This window comes from Cryptotermes secundus, unplaced genomic scaffold, assembly GCF_002891405.2.
Source record: "Cryptotermes secundus unplaced genomic scaffold, Csec_1.0 scaffold633, whole genome shotgun sequence".
NCBI classification, from domain to species: Eukaryota; Metazoa; Arthropoda; class Insecta; order Blattodea; family Kalotermitidae; genus Cryptotermes; species Cryptotermes secundus.
In genome coordinates this window covers 144,807-159,527 of record NW_019739220.1, presented here as the reverse complement: position 1 = coordinate 159,527, position 14,721 = coordinate 144,807, and the positions used below count along the sequence as shown (strand labels likewise).

General features: G+C 42.3%; 1 protein-coding gene across 1 annotated transcript in view; it reads right to left on the bottom strand.

The window, feature by feature from the left end:
• LOC111871753 (octopamine receptor Oamb) overlaps window positions 1-14,721 on the bottom strand; it is a 110,917-nt gene that overhangs the window by 13,378 nt on the left and 82,818 nt on the right. Inside the window, exon 3 of the mRNA XM_023865057.1 lies at window positions 1,427-1,554. Within this exon, the coding sequence (XP_023720825.1) occupies window positions 1,427-1,554 (128 nt within the window). The remainder of the gene's footprint in view (window positions 1-1,426; window positions 1,555-14,721) is intronic.

Here is a 14,721-nt window from a genome sequence, read left to right as displayed (position 1 = left end):
AATAGTTGCCGTTGGCCGCTATGCAAGTCTGCCAACGTTGCTATAGCTGCCGAAAACACCGCTGAAACATACTGGCAGGAAATTCTCGTACGGCGTCTCTTGTGGCAGTGACGACCTCCTCGGACGACTGAGATCTACAATCACGTAGCTTTGCTTTCAAGCAGTGAAAGAGAAAGAAATCGCACGGTGCGAGATCAGGTGAGTACGGAGGGTGTGGCGAAACGGTGACCTGTTGCCTTGCCAGTTCCTCTTGGACAAGAACAGAGCGATGTGCAGGGGCGTTGTCGTGTAGCAACAGCCAATTCTTCCTATGCCAAATCTTTCGCTAGGGGATTTGCCTACTTTCTGGCAGAACTTGATGTCTGCCCGTTCTTCAAACTGCCACATTTTCAATGTCCGCCACTTGCATGTAACTGCAGTTCACAATAGAAGCCGTAGTTCTGCTGACACTGTTTGCACATAACTGCCTCTTGTTGTGATGAGAGATGAACTAACAGGGCATCATATCGTGCCTCAACCTATCCACTATAGTGCACTGCAACAACGCATTTTGGCCAGTCCATGAACTTATTGACTATGGTAGTATATATCACAATATATGCAGTTAGCACAACTTCATCCAAGGCTGTACTCAGATCAACGTAAATGGGAACAACCCTCATTTCTGAGCAGAAAATAAGCATAACTATGTTTACGAAGATAATTATAATAGTTATAGTTTATTTTGATTTAGCAAATCCGATCTATGATGGATGCAGTAAACAAAACAAAAAATAAACAAACTCCGTGGTTCTAGTCCGCAAGCGAACTATATCGACCGAGCGACCGTCGCTTGTCGGCGAAGTTACTGCCAACTTTTGCGGATAGAGGGTGTCGTGTGGTCAGCGCAAAGAATACCCACGGCAGTTAATCTCGGTTTTCTAGACCGGAGCCGCTACTTCCTTGAAAGAACTCCTTAATTATCTTCACGAGGTTGAGTGGACCCCGTTCCAGACTCACTACTTCTCAGAAAATCTGGTAGCGCTGGGAATCGAGCCCGGACCTCTGGATCCGTAGCCAGGAACACTGATCACTAGACCACAGAGGCGGTTTGGATGCAGTGTACACTTAAAATAAAATGAAAGCTGGTCATATATAATACTTCTGTGCAGATGTCGCCTAAGAATAAAGATGGCCGGAAGTTGGTCACAAAAGTGCTGATGCCCGTCTTCAATATAGGAACAAAGCTTCTTTCAATATAATACGATATAACTGTATCAGTATTAGACCGTAACTTGTCTGGAAACGAGAATTTCTGCGAAAACTTATGACTTCTTCTTACGTTCACACATTGTGATTAGTGGACGCAAAATATTCTGTAGTGCCATGTAAAAATTGGAATTATATGGAATCTCGAGATCTCCAAATTACTTGTGGTCTTTCTCACCTGCAGTGCCGAGGTCGCTGGGGAGAGTGGCCGAGAGGAATGATGGTTGACGTGGGGCGGTTCTTCCCGTTTGTCCTTCCAGCCAACCAACGGCGGAAAGCAGATCACGAAGCTTAGCACCCAAACTCCTGCAACACGCGTTGAAAAGGCACGTCAGCAAAAGAGTGCCTCAGTTTCATCAGTACTAGATACAACAGCGCTAAAGACCTTAGGAAACAGGAATTTGACACAAAGTGTATACAGACATTTCCACTGGTATTAGGTACTAAATGTGCTTCGGTTGAGTGCTGGACAATTTTGGGCATTATGTGTTAGAATTTTCCTTATATTTTCTATTAAATAATAATTTTGTGTTCAAAGTTTTATTTAATTTTAAGTGCCACAAAGTATGAAGTTCATAAAACTAAACTACAATCAAGGTTTAATTAACCAGTCGGACATTAAAAGAAAAGTTTCCCTTTATAGAATTTTGTCCTGTGTTTATTGTTTTAGACCCACTGTTCTTAAACTCTGATTACAAATAATCATGTCACTTATATACATTCAATAACTTCCATATATATCTAATTGAAAAGGCGGTTTAAAATTAAACAGTTTGTTTTCCTCTCACTGTTCCCACGTAGACCAATACTGCTTCGAAAGTATCTCTTATGAGTTGTGAGTCATTCTGTGACAGATGTTATAAATGCGACATTACGAAACTGCTCATGAAACAGACTGGTCATAACAGAATTAACATTATCGTTTCGCTTCCTCGAACTGGTTGCAGAAGTTAAAAGTTTTTTCTTCTGAGAAACTATTTAAATAATTAATTTGGTTAATGTTACTAACTCAACAATTTCGGTATTTATTTTTGAAGTGATAAGTAAAAATGAAAATATCTACGTCCTTTCATTTCTTCAGTTTCGAAAATAATATTCTCTCATGTAGAATTTGAGATCCTCACAACGGTGGTTATGAAGAGCTCTGTCTTCTGGGGTATAACGTCACGAAGTCTATTGAAAGCAAAACCAGTGTTTCGGAGGAACACTTCAGCTCCACTTTCAGTGTCGAAGAATAAGCCCAGCACGAAACCAGCGTGAAAGCAGGTGGCAAATAGATTTCTAATTATTATTATAACAAAAAGTATTCATAATAATTATTATAAATAATACTAACCACAATAATGTCACATGTATTAGTGGCGATAGATAGGATATGGATTGGTGAATGGATTCATTGACTACTTGGAACTACACTTTACAAATCACTGACCCATAGAAACTTGTGACTACAGTCTATTGCGGTCCCCACTAGCCGTTTCCTGACAACAGCTTCTAACGAGGGAGAGTTTTCAACTTCCCGCGCTCAGGTGGCCTTGCCATAGCCACCCGTCCAGAAAACTCGTCAACTGACAATTAAATTCTCTCACTCACGAACCAGCTGCTTCAAGTCACTTCACTCAAATGAACAGCTGACAACTGAAAACTGAACTGACTCCCCAACCAGCTACTTCAAGTCACTTCACTCAACTGAACTGCAGACAACTGAAAACTGAACTGACTCCCCAACCAGCTACTTCACGTCACTTCATTCAACTGAACTGCTGATAACTGACTACTGAATCCTCTTACTCACCAACCAGCTATTTCACGTCACTTCACTCAATTGAAAGCAGTCGGTGGAATGAGCATTGGCACAGGAAACCGAATTACCCGGAGAAAACCTGCCCCAGTGCCACTTTGTCGACCACAAATTCGATATGATCTGAACTGGGATTGAACTCGGGCCGCCTCGGTGGTAAGCCGGCGACTAACCGCCTGAGATATGACAAGGCCTTCACTAATTTCACATTATACAAAGTGATATATTGNAACTGCTGATAACTGACTACTGAATCCTCTTACTCACCAACCAGCTATTTCACGTCACTTCACTCAATTGAAAGCAGTCGGTGGAATGAGAATTGGCACAGGAAACCGAATTACCAGGAGAAAACCTGCCCCAGTGCCACTTTGCCGACCACAAATCCCACATGATCTGAACTGGGATTGAACTCGGGCCGCCACGGTGGTAAGCCGGCGACTAACCGCCTGAGATATGACAAGGCCTTCACTAATTTCACATTATACAAAGTGATATATTGAAATCCCCCCTCGTTGGTGTCTCCACCTTATCGTGGTGAGGGGGTTTGAGTATGCCAAGGACCCTGAGAGCTATACCAGCGGTAGCGTAGCTACTGGCAGGGCCTCCCTTGCTGGACAGGTCAAAGGGTAGGCATCAGAAGAAGAGAGACACCAAAAACTGATGCCGGAAGCAGCGTCATCAGCAGCGACTTGAAGCACAGAGCAAATGATGCTCAAGATGGTTCGAGTTCGTATAGCAACAGGCGTGACCAGAGTGGTTTGAACGGCTGCTGTACTGCGATGTGGAAAGCAAATGGAAAAACGACCACATTATCACCTTCCTGGATAGTCTCTTTCCAAAAACAGAAGATCCCATTAAGTGGAGGAACTGTTTTGGAAGAGACTGTGGACCTGTCGTCTGACAGAGTACTGATGAATGAATGAATGAATATTGAAATCGCCACTAAATAAATAAAGCAAAGTAATTCTTATGCTTAATTAATTAAGCATTAGGCCATGAAGAGGTATGGGGGAGTGGAGGTGTAGCTTCACCACTCTTAACGTCTTANCAGAAGATCCCATTAAGTGGAGGAACTGTTTTGGAAGAGACTGTGGACCTGTCGTCTGACAGAGTACTGATGAATGAATGAATGAATATTGAAATCGCCACTAAATAAATAAAGCAAAGTAATTCTTATGCTTAATTAATTAAGCATTAGGCCATGAAGAGGTATGGGGGAGTGGAGGTGTAGCTTCACCACTCTTAACGTCTGCACTAGATGTAGATGAGTTGTCAGCTTCACGTTCTGCCGTTTTGCACCCCGGGGAAACGGTCCACGGTGCTCGTTCTACTGGATGCTGGTTGGACGCCGGAACCGGTCTGGGCATCATGGAGAAGAGATAAATTTATTGTCCCTGCCGGGACTCAAACCCCAACACTCCCGTAGACTAGTCTCTATAGCGATTGAGCTACCCCGGATCCATTAAATAACCGGAAAATACAACAAATAAATCAAAGCAAGTATTCGCTTGAAATCACCTAATATCCCAGCCACATAATTTTATATGAACTTTTACATGTTTATTTGAACATTTCGCTGGTATTTATGTTGTTAACAAAATATATACTTTCTTTTATAACGCAGGGAGAACTTCACTGAATTAAGCATTGAAAATGTATCTACACTCAATATATTATTGTTTCATTGTAATTTCTATTTCTGTCTTTAGGGCATGTCCTTTCTTACTACGACATATCTTAGCCGTATCACTCACCCATGGAGCTGAGCCCTTCTTGAGAAGCCGCCAATTGTGTAGCTACTCAAGAACTTCCCAGCATTTTATGATACCCGAAGGTTTATTACCTTGTTTGCAAGAGCCCTCCACTGGTCCATATCCTGAGTCAGATCAATCCAATCCATATCATCCCATCCTATCTCTCTAAGATTCGTTTTAATACTGTCCACCCACCTACGCCTTGGTCTTTCTAGTGGTCTCTTTCCTTCCGGTTTTCCCACCAATATCCTACATTAATTCCTCTTCCCCCCCATTCGTGTTAGATGCCCTGCCCATTTCATCCTCCTTGACTTGATCTTTCTAATTATACTTGGAGAAGAGTACAAGTTATGAAGCTCCTCATTATGCAGTTTTCTCAAACCTCCTGTCTCTTCATGTTTCCTCGGTCGAAATATTCTCAACACCCTGTTCTCAAACACCGTCAGTCTATGTTCCTCCCTTAATGTGAAAGACCAAGTTTCACACCCATAGAGAACCACAGGCCAAATTATAGTTTTGTATATTCTAATTTTTATGTTTTTGGACAGCAGACGAGAAGGCAAGAGGTTCTGGACTGAATGGTAGCAAGTTATCTTAGCCGTATACGGCCACTATTAGATATATCTTTTCCTTCTTAAATTGTTTCACAGTATGTCAATTGCATAGAGAAGTAAATTTTAAAGCACTGTTTGTCCTTCATTCATTTGCTCATTCATCAGTGGCACTACAGCCCTTTGCTGGATCCTGACCTCTTCTTCAGTTTCGTAATCTTTTTTTGCACACACGGTAGTACTGCTTGGACGGGTGACAGCTCGTCGCAAGGTCACTACCTAAACACAGGGCAACAAAAATACAGAATAAACGCACACATAGACATCCATGCCTTGAGTGTGATTCGAACCCACGATCCCAGCGTCCGAGCGAGCGAAGAAAGTTCATGCCTTAGACCGCACGGCTACTCTGACCGGCCGTGCAGTGTACGCTAATGTACTAACATTCACGTTAATGCAACAGGATGCTTAAGTACAATACTGTTTACACGCTGTTTGACAGTTGTGTGTTGTACTGCAAGTTGTTAATGCTGTCGGAACAAACACGAAGAGGGAAGGATGGGATGGAACTAACTCCGGGGGTGCGGGGGGTGGGTACAAGGTTAAGCGATTTCAACGGGCGACGCCGTATTTACGCAGTGACACCGATATGATGGTAATCAATCGACCCATGATAGGTAAAGGTACGTATGCTACTGCAGGGGGCTCTTTCACTATACCGCGCACACCGGTTCGGTGGATTCCTGCAGCTTCCTATATGGAGCCGTATGCTTTCACCAGGCACTGCTACCGACAACCCCCCTCCCCCAACAGACATCACCATACCTAGCTCTGCAAAGCTCACCCAGTCTAGCTGAGAATTTAGTTTCCAGATTGTTGACATGAAACGTATCTCATATCCAGTAACAGCAAATTAGCGCTGGGCTCAAGAATGGTGCAGCTATAGCTCAACTCCCACATGTCTTCATCTCACAGTGCCTGGTTAATTAAGAACAGAACAACTTTCCTTACCTTACCCTCTTCGTCTCGAAGACGCAGTAGAGAGGGGAGATAAGGCTCCACGCATTCTTAATACCAGCACGAGATCGAGTAAAATTTAACTTTGTTTTACGGCTTCTTTATTCATGTGAAGAGTTGATGAGCCACTATCAGAGGCGGTAGGAAGCGCCGCATATGAGAATTCTGTTTCATACTGGATGCATGTCATGTTGTAAACATTATAAATACAATACAAATTAGAAATTTCAGTCCTTATAGATCTGCTTTTCAGTAATATCAAAACTTTTAATTGACATTCACATGCATTTAAATGTTAATGGTATTGTGACATGACGCTTGAAGGCCGGAATAGTCCACTGCTAGAAAACGGCTTGCTAACACACGTCCTATGGAGATGTGGATTCGTGGAAATGGACTTGGTACGGAACGAGCATTCCGTGTCAACGGAATCAACAAACGATTTCCATGGATACGAGGAAGCTACAAATATTTTCCATGGATACGCGCTAGACTATATAAGGAGCCTCTCGTCAGAGAGGGAGCGCCACATCAACAAACCCGCAAATCTGTGAGAGTAATAAAAATCTGGTCGTAAGCCCTAGATGGGTGTTTATTCCAAGACAGACTGGCCGACTGACTGTCGGTCGCAACATAAGACTCACACCTCGAAAGATTCATCAGTAAGAGAATTCAGAAGGCAATTCATTAGTTGAGTGCTCAGCTGTGAAGTGTTAACCAGTTAAGATTCGCTACCAAGCAACGGCTAGCGGAGGCAGACAGACAAGTTTTTATTCTGTGTGGTGTATTTTTAGAGTGTGTAAACCAGGGAGACTATAATTATTTGCAGTTACGAGCAGCGAGTGTTCAATACATCTCTTAACCAATCCCAACCCCATATAAGGTCACTAATACACATAATAGTATTACGTTCATCGCCCGGCTATAGAATATGTAAGATCATATGTAGATCATGGCAACTTTCCGTAATACTGTCGGTTGCAGGACGTGGAACATAGACTGCGTATTCCTCATCAGCATTCAGCCCTTCAATGCATGTAGACCTATATGCGTTTTTTGAATATTGAAATTTCACTGCTGCAGTGTGACTATCTTAGTGATTACAGCATATCTTTAGGTCGCTCAGGCAGAATAGTTGGACACTCCTCAGCTGAAATTTAGAAAGTTAGAAGACCCGACAGACATACAACAAAACACATTACAAATGAAGCTTACACATATTAGAGCAGATGATTAAAATACCTTCTATTGTTGCTGTCAGAAGAATGATGAAGCTTATAACAAATTTTGTAGTTAGGCCCGCTGAAAGAAAAAGACTCCGAATCCCCCAGCGCTCACTCAACGAAATGGATACTATGCCCGAACATTATAATCAAAAATCCATTAGACGACGCACGAAGGTAAAAAGTAAAATTATCCTTTAACAGGCCATGGAGGCCCATGAATTTGTGAAAAGTCGAGGCTCCAACATTTTCTAGACAATCGGCTCACAGATGGAGGGGAGAGTGTCAGCCTTACGCGCCGACCGCCATTTACCCCCAGGAATATTTCTGGTACACATTTCTGTTAGAAGCTGAGTTGGCCCCATGGCCACAGTGAGGTTGGAAGGACTAGGTTTCCTGAAAATTCCAATAACCTCATCGGGAATTGAACCCGCGACCTTTCGGCTTGTAGCATAGTGCCTCAACAAACCACTCTACGGTGACCCCTTACAACGGACATACAGATTTCAAATTTTGCGTTTCAAGTTTATTCTGTTTCCGAAAAGGAAATTAATCCTTGAATGTAAACCTTTAAAATGCCAGGATGCAATAAACAGATGCATAATAATATACAGCACTTTCAATTCTGCTCTAACATGGGAACAGTTTTTATAACTTGTTAGGCCAGGGTTCTGTGCATTCTGTTAGCAGTCCGATTCTGCATGACCCGACAAGAAGGGAGAGCTTCCAACTCCAACTTCTGAGCGGCTTAACAACTTGAGGGAACCCGTAAGATTGTGACCGCGCTTGTTATGTATTAGGATGTCTGGCATTTAGCTAGCAGCACCACAAAGCGCCAATTACTCTGCAGTCGACAACGAACACTGTTACGTATAGGTACATTGTCTGATTCTACACAGTAACAAACCTATCTTGACAAGTCTAGGGAGTGCAGAACTGTTATGCTTTAAGTGAAGTAATGTTTGAACACATAGTCGCCAAAATTTACGATAAATACTTTAACATTCAGTAATTTTGCTCAAATTTAGAAGAAATGTAACTTAACACTGAAACATTAGGCAAATGTATGGAGAAAAATTCATGTAAGAAGAAGTTTCTGATTAATGTAAATGACTGAAGCAGAATTTTACAGTCGACCTCTTTGTCCGACAACGTTGACAGAAAAGACATCGAATGGCAAAATTACTGCCGATCAATGATGGGCAACTTATTGTTCGAATGACTACAGGAAAGTTGAATATCAACATGAAGACTGTATGATTTATCCTGAATGATGAACTGAGGATGAAGGACGATTGTGGGAAGAATGACGAATGACTAAACATAATCATCACTAAAAGTGTGTGACGATGTTATATAAATACAAATATTGTGTTTTTTGGACATTATTCATCGTTTTGTCTTTATCTGAAAACCGTCCTATTTATTTTTCAAAACTCAACGTTTCGGAGACGGGATTCTGTTTCCGTCTTCATTAAAATCTCATTTGGGCCTCTCTAGTCCCTATCTCCGGAGATAGTGTCCGAAACGTTGTGTTTCAAAAAATAAACAGGATGGTTTTTAGATAAAGACAAGACGGTGGATAATATCCAAATTAATCATAATATTTATAATAAACATCGCTGAGTATGAATACTAGGTTTTCCAGCGTGACCCTGAGATGAAGCGGCAGAACATGCAATGGAAGACTCCAGGCTCACACCGCCCCAAGAACGGTCAAATTTCGGAGTCAAGACAACACTTCTATCTCTGACTGCACCAACAGTTTGTCCCACCTAGTCAGACTGTGAACCAGATCTCCACGTTCTGGAACATCTGAGACAGCGGGTTCATTGCGTGAGGCCAGACTTGCTTCCAGACACACCTGTACAGCCACAACACACCCTCACACCCACACACACATACAGATTTTGGACAAGATATGGGTCCTGAACATCTCATGCACTAACCAGATCTTGCTTCATATGACATCTTCTTCTTCTTCCCTACTCTGAAGAATCAGTTCAAGGGACAGCATTTTGATACCGTGGCATGACTATGATGGTCTTTCTAAACCATGTTCATGAGAATTACTTCTGGAGGTGGTTCAACCTTTTGAAAGAACGCTGGAATTAATGTATAGCTGCAGGAGGTCCCTACTTTTAAGGAGGCCACTGAATTTGCGACTGAGTGAACTGCTACTATGCTTCACCAGCACAATAAATCTTGGTATCAGGTCTTCATGTTCTTTAAATAATGTTTCGTGCTTTGAAGTGGGGACACTTATTCGACGGAAGGAGGTGTCCGACTACCACTGGCCACCCCCTCTATGGGGGGTGACTCTACTGCGCGCGGGCTCGCGAACACACGCACACACTTTACTTCAGTTTCCTGTAAATTTTTGCTGGTTTCGCCAGCACAGTAATTTTGGGCCCTGCTGGACCGATGACTCCACTGACTTACGATGTCAGATGGGTAAATTTCTGCCAGCTCTCGCCAACACAGTCAGTAATGGTTTCGAGTCCTGCGGGTCTCATGACCATATTTTGCTTTCTCACGACTCTGAAAGTCGAGTCTGTGAGTGTGCCCTTGACCACCGTCTCATTATTTATCAGACCTCGTACTGCTCTGGTAAATATCGTCACCGTGGTCACTGTTCTTACTAAGCTTGCCACGGATACCATGTCAGCTACTGGTTCGTAATGTCAATGGTTGTCGTGACGGTACTGACGCTTCCAGCTCACAATTCGTGAGTCCGTCACATTCTCATTGCCAATGTAAGATATTAGAGTGTGTGTTTGGGCTGGCCTCCATTTGTCATATGACTTCATCGCTATCCGTCCAGCGGTTTCGGACTGGCAACAAGCAGACAGAAAGACGGGGAGACACAATTACCCCTTCTTCATACACATTGTATAAGAATGTGTAATAAATTAATTTCATTTTTTCTGTACATTTATTTCAATAACCCCCTGAACAAAGGATGGCCACTTTCTAACAAATTATTACGTGAAGATAATTCTGTACAATTAAAAACAGTAATTTTGCCGATCACAGTGGCACGTGCGGTTTAGAGCATGAACTGTCTTAGCTCGCTCCACCACTGGGATCGTGGGCTCGAATCCCACTCAAGGCATAGATGTCTGCTTGTGTTTATTCTGTTTGTGTTGTCCTGTGTAGGTAGCAGCCTTGCGAGGGGCTGATCCCCCATCCAAGGAGTTCTATCGATTCTCTTAGAATTAAGAAACTGAAGTGAAGAAAAGCGTTTCACAGGTGCCCTATACTCCAAAACGGGAGCAATAGGAGATAGACAGAGAGAGGAAAACAGTAAGTTTAGATCAGGAATATACGAAAACGTATATCGAGCGGGCCTGAATAGCGACGATGCTCTAGATTAATATCCGGGAATTGCTTGGTTCGAATCTGGGCCGGGAGATCGGTTATCTTGAATTATTCTTTTGTGATTTTCCTCAGCCCCTCCAAGCCACGATTAGGACACGACGGTTTCCTTCTAAGTAATCAATATTCATCGTTCATCATCACCCTAATTTTCGAGGTCATACTTTTTTTTTTATTGCTAGTGAGGTGGGACTAAGTCCCTTGCAATGCGGCAACTTTTGGCCTATTGTACCGGCCCCAGATGATAGGTGAGGGTGATTGTGGAGCAATTGGTGGAATGAAGATTGGCAGGGGAAACGGAAGTAATCGGCGAAAACCTGCCCCAGCGCCACTTTGTCCACTACAAATCCCACTTGACCAGACCCGGAAGAGAACACGGGCCGCCGCGGTGGGAAGCCAGCGACTAACCGCTTGAGCTGTGGGGCGGCTACTAGCAGCAGCCTAACCCATGTAGACAGGAGACGTGTAGTTCTGTCTGAGAACTGGAGAGATGGAACGTACGACACACGTTTATAGGGCCGCAAATAAATATATGCAAAGCTTTTACGCTGAAGGGAACGGAAAGGCAGAGATAACTGGCAGCACTCCAATTAGACGCTGGATGTGCATGTAAATATACGAGTATTATAGCGATGAGAAGTTGCGAGAGACGGATGACGTAGCCGGACTCTAGTTTCTGTTTTAATCAAGAGGCGTTATCTGAGTGTGGAATCAGACATGCCGCTGAACTGTAAGGGTAACTGTTCACAGGCGAACGGCCTATAACAAATTTCGAGATGAGGCACGTGTAGGCCTTGACATACACAGACACGCACAAGCTCACATATTGTGACGTGTATACCTATTGCTAGGCAACGGGCCGCTAAACACAATCCCTAATCACACGCACACGATACAATAATCGGAAATTCATTGTTAGGTAACGGAGCAGTAAACCCGCCTCCTTAACAATACAGGCTGTTTTCTGTGTGGTCTGTTCAAAGTGGTTATAAGAATGTATTCGGCAGTACAGAACAGTAGGACTGACAGACGCCCTGTATATAATTTATTAATATGTTTAACATGTAAAACGTATATGTTCTTTATATTATGAAAAATTACTTACTGCAGACAATAACTATCACAAAACACAGACCCGCCCTCTCGTTACAGAGGGCGCCCAACAAAAACAAGACCGTAACTGTTAAACAGTAATAAATATCCGGTCAAGAACCCAAGATTGGACTCGACACCAAATTGACTGACTGACTGACAGACCGTCAATGTGGCTTTGGCTTTGACTTTGACACAACAGCAGTAGCAGAGGTAGTACAGAGCAGTAGTCGTGAAGTGGAGTAGTCGAGAAGGACTGGAATTTGGTTGAGTTCTGGAGAGAGCAGTCGAAAGTGATTACGAACAAATGGAAAGGACTTAGGTTGTAAGAGGAAGATTTATTGTGTGATTTGAAGTTACAGTGAGACGGTTATAAATCCGTTGCCCGGATACGACTAGTGAAGACCGAGAACACTAGTGCGTGTGCAACGGTGAACCGGAAAGTGTGTGGAACAGCGGTAGCGCTGTATTGCATGTAGCCCCGAACTGTGCGAAGGTACAGGGTGCAACGAATCCAATCATCCAATTCAAAACCTGTCTTATAAATTATTTCTACATGTGACCATATTTACTTCCCCGTAATACTGGTATTTATTAACCAACTGGCGCAACGTTACAAAGACACTAAAGATAACCACATCCAAACATTAGTAACATTCACAGAATAGACAAAAGAGATTAAAATATTTTTTTCAGTTCGTGTCCAATTATATGCTTATGATTTTATACAAATCGGTAAATTACAGGTTCCTGATACATGTTGGCATGGTAACATACTAAAGCATTTGTGGCGTAATTTCAGAGTTTTTGTAATTCTAATCATAATATGTTCATTTTCTCCGGCATCAGGGTCGCGGAGCCTTTCGAATGAGTTGTCATAAACCTCTATAGTTTCTTCCGTTCATTTGAAATTACGATTAGGCGGGAAAAAATGTCAGGATTATATAAGAAAAAGATGGAAAACAAGCAATCTTATTAATTCAGTACAGTCTATTTAAGAAGGGTTTGGGAGAAGGGTAAGTACCCGTATTCTGGGCGTTGCATTCGTATATAGGCGAATGTAGACTACAAACTCATATAACAAATTAAGCATGTATTGTACACAAAGCCCAAATCCTCACATACATAAATAGCAAATGGAACTAACTTCGTGGTTTTAGTCCGCAAGGGAACTATACCGACCGAGCTACCGCCGCTTGTCGGCGAAGTTAGTGTCAACTTTAGCGGATAGAGGGTGTCGCGTGGGCAGCGCAACGAATCCCCAAGGCCGTTAATTTCGGTTTTCTAGACCGGAGTCTCTATTTCCTTGAAATAGCTCCTCAATTATCTTCACGAGGCTGAGTGGACCCCGTTCCAGACCAACTACTCAGAAAATCTGCTAGCGCCGGGAATCGAACACGGACCTCTGGATCTGTAGCCAGGAATTCTGACCACTAGACCACAAAGGCGGTCACAGCAAATTGAACTTTAATAAAAAACAAATAATGCAAAGGACAAAGCTCATCCGAATTCCATTTAAAATCTGGGTTCCTGCCTCCAGATAAACACAGCACCTCCGGGATAGAGTCAGTCTGCAGGCGTTGGGAAACATTGATCATTTATTACTAGGAAAAGCTAAAAGCCGGAAATAAATTCCATGGCCGAAAATGTAAGATTCTTTGGTAGTTAGGCATGAATATACGTATGATGTTAAGCCCGTATTTGGTTCGAAGTTCGATTAGATCATCTATTTGAGTGGGAATCTGCGTGACTCACCTGTTGCCAGACGTACGAAGGAAATAGTTTCACCTTGCGAATACCTTTCGTGTACTTACGGATTCGCATTTACACTTAATAATTTCTGTACATGTAGTTATGGACAGAAGCAAAGAAACATATATCCATGGGGATGTTTATATATTTTTATCTAGATATAAATGAGATGGCTGACTTTAAGGTTTTGAACCACACATGTTTGTACCTGCAGCCGCTATTTCAATCTGTTTGCAGATCTCAACTTCTGTCCGTTCGTCTGGAGCCAGTAAAACACGCACATGTTTACCGCTGGGTGAACAAAAACACAGAAATTATCTTTATTTCAAGATGGAGAAGTTGTTTAAGCACGAGAACAAATCTGGAAACATGCTTCCAATATCAGGAGCTCCGTGGTCACGATGTACTAATATAAAGTTCAAGGAGACTTAGAAGTAGAACATGCTGGTGCCTCAGAACCAAATCATGTTGGCGTTTCTGTGTTGCGTAAGTGTCAATATCAAAGTTGTGAACGACGTTCCCATCGCAAACACTCGAAAGATTCCGATCAATTCTAAGTCGAAACAGGTCACATTATTTACGCATTTTAGTATAATCATGATGACGAGCATAATAATAACGATAATAATAATAATAATGCAATTCAATTCTTGTTCATTTACATGAAAACTTAATAGCTTAGAGGCCAATTACAAAGTTAGCACGAGTACGCAGAAAGACATAGAAATAACAAAAAAACAAAATACAAAGTAAGGCAGTTCATATAATAGTAATAAATTAATAATAATTCCATTAAAAATTCAAGTTAGGTGAGAAGATTAAATAAGAAAATTTCCAGTGTTTATGCCATTATGTGGCGAGAAGTACTATACGCCTACATGCACACATAGAAGTTAATAATA